The sequence below is a fragment of the Trichechus manatus genome, unplaced genomic scaffold, assembly GCF_000243295.1.
Source record: "Trichechus manatus latirostris isolate Lorelei unplaced genomic scaffold, TriManLat1.0 scaffold00070, whole genome shotgun sequence".
Classification (NCBI taxonomy): domain Eukaryota; kingdom Metazoa; phylum Chordata; class Mammalia; order Sirenia; family Trichechidae; genus Trichechus; species Trichechus manatus.
In genome coordinates this window covers 2,374,885-2,383,169 of record NW_004444006.1, presented here as the reverse complement: position 1 = coordinate 2,383,169, position 8,285 = coordinate 2,374,885, and the positions used below count along the sequence as shown (strand labels likewise).

Genomic DNA, 8,285 nt, shown 5'->3' with positions numbered 1-8,285 from the left:
TAACCAATGTCATAAAACAATATGTGTACTACTGTTTCATGAGAAACTATCTGTTCTGTAAGCCTTCACCTGAAGTACAATAAAATAAAATTAAAAAAGAAACTTTACAGTAATCTTCATAACAGCATTATTCCTAATAGTCAAAAATTGGAAACAACCCAAATGTCCATTAACTGATGAATGGATAAATAAAATGTGGCACATCCATACAATGGTACATTATTTAGCATAATGAAGAAATGAAGTACATGCTTCACCATGGCTGGACCCTGAAAACATTCTACATAAAAGAAGCCAGTCACAAAAGACCGCGTATTGCATGATTCCATTTATATGAAATGTTAGAATAGGCCAATCCATAGAGACAGAAAGTAGATTGTTGGTTTCTTAGGGCTGGGGATGATGAGGGGAATGGGGGTGACTGCTTAGGAATGCAATATTTCTTTGTGGGGTGATTAAAATACTCTAAAATTTTGGTGATGTTTGCACAACTCTGAATATACTAAAACCACTGAACTGTATACTTTAAATGGGTGAATTGTATAGATTGTGAATTATGTCTCAATAAAGTTGTTATGAAAAAAACAACTCAGGTATTGCATGATCTAAATTGGCAGCATGCTCAAGTGACTAGGGCTTTAAAACTATAAGCTTATCTAGACGAGCTGCCCTCAACCCAGATATGGCCAGCAGCTTGGCAGCAGGCATTGGTGTGAGAGAGAAGGGGTGGTGTCACCCATAAGTGTGCCAGAAATTGTGCATAACTCATGGCCTATCACCTCTATGCAGCAGCCACTGATAGTAGCCCTTATAGAGCAGCAATCTAAAACACTATCGGTCAGGTAGGAAGTTTAGAGAAAAAATGCCGGGAAATGCTGCTCTGGTTTCCCCACATGCCAAACAGATGTAAAGAAAATGCAGCTATTTGTACTTCCTCAGCTAGCAAAGGAGTGATAAATAAGCCCCCTCCCGGCCTCCTCAAACTCACATGAGTGCTAGTAAATAAACTGGAAGGCACTAGGTCTTTTCTTTAAAAACAGTGCTATATAAGATTTCATAATTCTCTTCCATACAACAAAGGCCAACCAAGTGCTGCTAACTGTAAAAAACTTCACAAGTGATTTAAAAAAAAAAAAAGTCAGCTCTGTGTTTAGGATAAGATAACTTACTCTGAATTCAACATCCCAGAACTTGTTGGAACGCTGGCAGGGAAAGTCTGAGGTAGACTCATTTCTTTAATATCTTTCTTTGTTTTAAAGTGATTAATGTACATGTAGCATCAACAGATTAGCCCAGCCAGACAATCCCAGTGAGCACCCTCACACGCAGATTAGCTACTTCTTGTGGTATCATGACTGAGTCTGACCCAGACGGACTTGTTCTGAGGAGAAAGGGTCCAGTTATTCTCAGGCTGCCAAAACAGTCAGTGGACAGAGCTAGACAGAGACCCCAGCGGGCAAAATACTTCATTAAATCGCAAAGTCCCCAAGTCATCTAGCAACTGTTGAGTCATGTTTTAATCTCAAGGTACAAAAAGCTCCGGAATTCATTTTGCAATCCCCTTAAGTCATCTAGTCTTAAAAGGGAGGTGCTGGGGTTTATCTGATCTGTTACGCTTCAGATTTAAAAAAAAAAAGAAGAGCATGCCACAGGTGTAATGAGAAAAATATCCTGAGAAATATATTTCAATGTCAGAAGCATGAAAGGAGTAGAATGAAAGAAAATCAAGGACAAGCAGCACTTGAGGAAGCTGCAGACAAAGAGAAAATGGTGGAGGTGGTGGGTGGGAAGAGGTTTCCTTTTCCCTCTCAGGCCAACCTCACAAAACTTGATTTTTGGTTTACTTGTCATTTTTCAGAATTATGATTTCAAGTTTGACTATAAAATAAGCCCCTTGCTTTGCCACACCCAGCCTGCATTCTGCTCCCTGCTCGAAAAGGGTTCCAAATGAAACTGGAAGTCTTGACATCACAATAATAATACTAATAACAATAATAATAATAAAAATTTCCCATGTCCCTAACTCCATCCCACATAATTTCACAAACAGCAGTCACAATATATTTAAAAGTCAGGAGACCAAAGAATTATTTGTTTTAAACACAAGCATATATATACCAGATGAGAAAATCAATAAGGAGAGGGAAAGCATTTAACAAAGAAAATTAAATGCTCTAGGAAATTCAATATATATTTTCAAAGTTTATGGCTCAAAGAATGTACATCTGATGAAGTAAAGTTAACACAGGCAAGAAAGCACCCCAAAGCGACCCTGCAATTGGAAAGCTACAAGCTTTATGGAACAGATCCCTAACCACCATTAATCTTTGGCTGTGCTAGGAAACATACTCTGGACAAGCAAGAGGGGCCTTCAATGCTACATCCTACCAGTGCTCCCAAATGGGATACCACTAAGTGTGACCTTCTGGTCCTCAGGATCTGATTATTGAGACCCAGAAAAAACTCACCAGCTATTTGCTGACTGTGAAAAAAGGATGTGCCTCCCTAACATACTGACCCTCAAAGCCTACAGACAGAGAACATCACTCTTTCTTGGTCCCAAAGCAAAATCTGCTTTACAAAAATAGACAAACTGCTCCTTGTAAGATAATCATAAAACGCTGCTTGATAACTGGGGAGGGGACAGGAGATGGAAAGGTGAATTAACAAATGCCTTCTTTTGAAATAACTAACAGAGAAAGGCATGATTTGCCAATCTCAAAGCACTATTAAAATACTATTTATTATGGAAACCAGAACACACTCCCAAGAGAAAAATTAAAATATTCTTTTTTCCATCTGGATAATCTCTCTAAACCGCAACTCTAATTCTTACACAGAATAAATGTTTGCTATATTACTGTGTTGCTTGCTGGGATATAAGAGATCCTACTTCTGTCAAGTGGGCCAGTGGTCAATTAATAAAGTTGTAGTTTTATTTGATCTCTGAGAGAAGACAGCTCCATAAAATATCATCAGAGCTGTACACAAGCCCCATCACTTTATATTTTTCCTTCTGTTCAAACCACATAGTAAGTAAAAAAGGACCACCTTCAGCCTCTTTCCTTCTCTGAGCAGAAACGTTGTTTTTGTATAAGAACATAGAGATATTCCAGAAGTTACTAAAGTTAAAAAAAGTTACTAAAATTTACTAATTTGCGTGAACACACAGTTGGGAAAGAGAGGAACCCAACAGGTTACTGGGAGCCTCAAGAATTTGACATTTTTAACTAAAATTTGGCACATGATATATGCATGTGATACAGAGGGAGGAAGCTCTGGCTCAAGCTTAAAAACATCCCTTGCCTTTTACCAAATTGTGCCCCTATAAAGTGAAAGAAAGAAGGAGAAAGTAAGAAAATGTCAACTTTCAGATTGCGATTGGTTGCATTCTGAGGAAATTGATTAATTTTCAATAAATTATCAGACTCAAGGATTTTCCACATCCTACAAATGAAAATTCTTTGTCAACTTACAAGGCAGGAACACCAGCTTTGCCTTTCATAACCAATGCATCAATCATAAACCAGGAAAGATTAAACAATCTTGTACTTTCTTTGGGTTCTGCTAAATACTCTTTAGTTGAAGCCATTAATTTAAGCAGGGTGCCAAGGAGGCATTGAAGTATGATGGTCTTTCTAATAGAGAAGTTTTTCAATTAAGACCAGGAATAACATGTGCACACCTGATGAGAACATTTTGCTCTCTATAGCTATTCCCTGAAAATTTTGGGTTTTGTCTTTGAAGACACACATCCCTTAATATGCAGAACCATTCATTTCTTCCCCATTAACTGGGTAAGCTGGGGTGGGGGTGGGGGGCATGAAGAAGATGGAAGGTTCCAGTGAACGGGTTTAGCATTACATTATAGTAGGCCAAGAAGCACCTTAGACGTTCCTCCCCTTTAAGTTCACAGGAGAAGACTCCACTGACTAGTACAGCCCTAGAAAAAAAATTGACCCTACCAAGTAAAACTGTTCTTAGAAAATGAAGACCTTTATATTTCACGGTATAACCCAATCACAAAAATAAACACCCTAAATTAACTGAAAAATATTTTGACAATATCAAATGAAGTCTCTGAATATTCTGTAAGCCAAGCCTTAAAAAGCTAATAGAATGTAAAACCTAGTAAGAAGTTGTTTCTTCAACAGCCCAGAAAATAATATTTTATGAAATTCTATCCTCTTTTCTCTTTTCTGACACTATGTGGTGAACCTTCCAAAAGGGGAAGAATCAGTTAACGGAGGCAAATTGTTGGATTTAAGTCTCCAAAGATGCTAACAAAGAAATTCTGGAAAAGCCACAATAAAAGAAAATAGCTATAGACATACAGACCAAGATACAAGTCCAGGGGCAAATTAGCACCTGGCAGACCTGAGGAGTTAGTTTCCCAGTCAATATTCTCTGCCTGATGGAGGTAAACTAATATTTTAATTTGTTGGGGGGTGGGGGAGGAAGACCTAAAACTGCAACATGGTCTCAAACAAGTTCAACAACTGTAGTAAGGAAGAATTTTTAATAAGCAAAATGAAAATGTGCACCACTTTTCTCATGTCCTAATGAAAACTCTGGGGCAAGATTATGGCTCACAGGTCACTAACAGTTCTTACTCAATTCGTTAGTGCTAACAGAGAATGTTTTCAAATGCAAGCATATCCTGAAAATGAAGGCATATATTGAAACGTCTCAGTCTTCCCTCGAAGCAGATTTCTGAGCACACTGAAATAGCAAGAAATTGTTTAAAAAAATTTTTTCCAGCACTTTCTATAAGTCAGACTCAAGCCTGATTAAATTGTTCATTAAAGAAACATTGTCCTCTTTATAGATTTGAAGCAAACCTAAGGCTGTGGATCTGATATAATCCACAGAAAAACACTTTACAAGAGAAAAGCGACCCAAGCAACTACTTCCAACAAAGTCGACCAATGCTGTGAGGGCAAATCCTGCCTGGTGATTACCAAGAAAGCTGTCCCATGATTTTCACCTACTCTAAACTGCCTGGTTGGATTCTCTCCTCTGACCTCGTACCCTGGGGCAAATCCCCAGTTGCTGCCAGGGAAGGGAGTTCACCCCTTCACACAGTGGCTTACAGAACCCTGATACCACTTTATTTCTCTAATGGGGCACTCCAATTTATCTCTTTGGAGGAGGCGAGCTGAGAAACGCTTGGGCCAGTCTTTTTGCTTCTAACCTGCTGATACCGACAACAAGCTGGAGAGCAAACCCTTACAGACCCTAACAGGAGAAATTACCCATATTTCTTGTTGAGTTTCTAGGAATTTGGGGTGGGGAGACTTAAGGGCTTTATGTCTGAAGGTCGCTATGCAGTCGGATTTAAGTTTGGAGCCCACAAAGCGAGAGTACCGCGAGGAAGCCGGGATTTTAAGAAACTACCGAGTTGTGCAGGAATCCGGCAGGGCACGCACCTGCACCCAGAACGTACAGCGAGGATTCAGAGCATGCAGGCAAGCCAAGCCCCTCCACCCCCCGCCGGACAAACTCCAGATTTAGGGAAGCCCTTCCAATGGAACCCTACTGAGGGCTCCCGGGAGCAGAAGGAGCGTTCGCGAAGCGAGGACGGGATAGATACTACAGACCTAGTCTTGTGGCCCTGGCTGGAAGACTACATTTTTGGGAGGAGGAACTTACCGCATGTCCCCATAAGGTCCGGAGTAGCTCTCCATCCAAGGGCCCATCTCGCTTTTGACACAACTGGGGCTGGGGTAGGGCACTCTGCTCACCATGCCGCCAGGGTACCACACATCGGGTGGAGGGAAGTCGCTCTCCTGGCCCGCCAGCCCCTGAGATGGCCGAGAGTAACCGTAAGGGGCTACGGTCCCTGCCTCGACCCCTGTGCCGCTGCCACCGCCACCGCCACAAGGCCCGTACAGCTGGCTTTCTTCGGCTGTGAAGAGAGTGTGCCAGGAAGAGGAGGCGGCCGCTGAGGGCGAACCGGATCCTGGTCCCGCTGCACCTCCGCCGTGCAAACTCCCCAGGTCTCCATAGCGGCATTGTGCTGCCGCGGCCGCCCAGGCGCTACCGTAGTCCAGGGGGTTCTCCAGCTTGATGCGGGCGTGGGGATGGGGGGGCGGCGGAGGAGGCGGCGGCCCGGCCAGGGCCAGTGGAAAGTTGTAATAGTCGCGACTCTGGTATGCTGCTACCTCGTCCAGTGCTCCGGACTTGTAGAGAGACAAGGTGGATGGTAGATCAAGTGTCCCGGAGCCCCCTGCTTCGCCGCTACCAGAGCAGCTGAGGCTCTCACCATCCAGCCCTTTGGCGTAACCTCCCTTGAAAGGGGAATACTCAGCAGTCTCTTCTGTGCCCTTGCCTGGGCATTCGTCCAGTACAGCACCTTTGCATTCAGCCAGCGGGGCGCAAGGAGTGGGACGTACAGCGGATGGCCCTCCCAGGAGTGGGGCGTACATGCAATCCCCCCGAAGGTGTTCCCCAGGACTCAGATGTTCTAACGCCTCCACACCCAAGCCCATGGACACCGACACTGCCTTACACAACTCCTTGGCGCTGTCTGAGATGGATGAAGTGCCCCCTAGGTAACTATCCTTGGAGGAGGTGGGAGCCCCAGCGGCCTCCCTTGCTCTCCCGCTGCTGCTGCCGCCGCCTTCGGATACTGCCTCCTGCTGCTGCTGATGATGAAGGAGTTGCATGGTTCCGGCCTCACTCAGGATGTCTTTAAGGTCGGCGGAGCAGCTGCTTAAGGCCGGGAAAGTGGGGCCCAGCAAGGACAATGTGGATGGGGCGGCTGAGTCATCCTCGTCCGGAGGCGCTGGCGGCTGCTGCGGCAGCCCATTGCCGGCGGTCGCGGCGGCTTCAGGCTCTGGGATGCAGCCGCTCTCGGGGTGGCCCTCGGAGGCTGACTGCTGTTGTGAAGGCTGCTGCTCCTCGTCCAGGGCCAGGTAACCTGTGGGGCCTCTGCTCTGGGTTTGGGTAGAGCCATCCTCACCCTGCTGCTGCTGGCGGGGGCTGATCTCCTTCTGCTGCTGCTGCCGCTGCCGCTGCTGCTGCTGCCGCTGCTGCTGCTGCTGCCGCCGCTGCTGCTGTTGCTGCTGCTGCTGCTGCCGCTGCTGCTGCTGCTGCTGCTGCTGTTGCTTCAAACGGGCGCCGGGAGGTGCAGCGCTCGCAGCCTCAGGTTGCCGGGGTCCCGGGTTCTGGATCACTTCGCGCACGCTCTGAAACAGGTTCTGGAAAGCTCCTCGATAGGTCTTGGACTGCGGCCGGGGGTAGACCCTCCCCAGCCCTAACTGCACCTCCATCCTTGAGCCTGGCTGAATCTTCTACCTAATTCCCTCACCCTGCCTCCCCTTTTCTTGCTCCAAAGAGTTCAACAGGCTGCAGTGCAGCAGCCGCTGCAGCTAGCTGCCCACCTGCGGGAAGCTCCTGGGAAGGAAACTTGCTGGAGCAACCACGAAAAATTGCTCTGACAACCTCAAAGTCTTGTGCAGAGGCAAACACGCGCTGGACAAATCTGCCCTGCTAGGCTCAGTCTGTCCCTGGATACTTGGAGGATAGATTCAAAAGATGCTCAAATCTTGAGGGAAAAAATAAAAAAGGAAACCCTCCCCCTTCCAAAGTCGGTGTCCACTGAAGCTGGTGCAAATAAGAACGGTTTGTTGTTTTGTTTTTGCTCTGGGGGCTTTTTGTTTGTTTGTTCGTTGGTTTTTTTGCTACTGAAGTCCCGACTGCCTTTTCATCTTCTGATCTCTGGTCCCGCGGTCTAGGGGTAAAGAGGCAGGGGAAGTGGGGGAGTCGGGGGAACCAGGAGGCCCGCCTAGAGTGCCACCTAATCAGCCAGGTCCCGGCTGCAGCGCTGAAGCTGCTCTCCGGTCGCCCAGATCCCAGAGCTGTCTTCCCAACGTGCAGCTAGCTCGCCCGCTCGAAGCCAAAGGGAGTTACCTCTCTGCAAACTCCTGCTGGCGGAGGAGGGGGAGGTGGGGGCGGGCAGAGAGAAACCCGCAGAGGCAGCAGCCGGAGAGGAGACCCGGGACGGGGGCGGGGTGGAGGGAAGGAGGACAAAGGCAGCCGTCAGTCCTACCCGGCACTTTCCTAGCTTCCTCGGAGTCTCTAGCAGCTTTTAAAAACTTCACTGAAGAGGAAAGGGAAGCTCCCGGGGCGGCGGCTTCGAAGCCGCCTTACTGCAAGAGGCGTTGGCAGCCGCTGGAGCCAGGCTGGGGTTGGCACGGTGCGTCCCTTCGGCTTCTGTCCCGCACTGGGGCGGCTAGCTCTGCCCCTTTCCCTCCGTCGTCTCCTCTGCCTTCAGGCTTGCT

At 46.7% G+C, this 8,285-nt stretch overlaps 1 protein-coding gene across 8 annotated transcripts in view; it reads right to left on the bottom strand.

The window, feature by feature from the left end:
* Positions 1 to 7,379, bottom strand: part of AR (androgen receptor) — a 293,854-nt gene extending 286,475 nt beyond the window's left edge. For 2 of the 8 annotated variants that reach the window (XM_004380092.1, XM_023734652.1), the window contains exon 1: positions 5,653 to 7,274. In XM_004380092.1, the coding sequence (XP_004380149.1) occupies positions 5,653 to 7,274 (1,622 nt within the window). Of the gene's footprint in view, positions 1 to 5,652 lie in introns of all 8 variants that reach the window. The other 6 variants (XM_023734651.1, XM_023734646.1, XM_023734647.1 and 3 more) reach the window with 6 other exon arrangements.
* Positions 7,380 to 8,285: the final 906 nt, after the last annotated feature.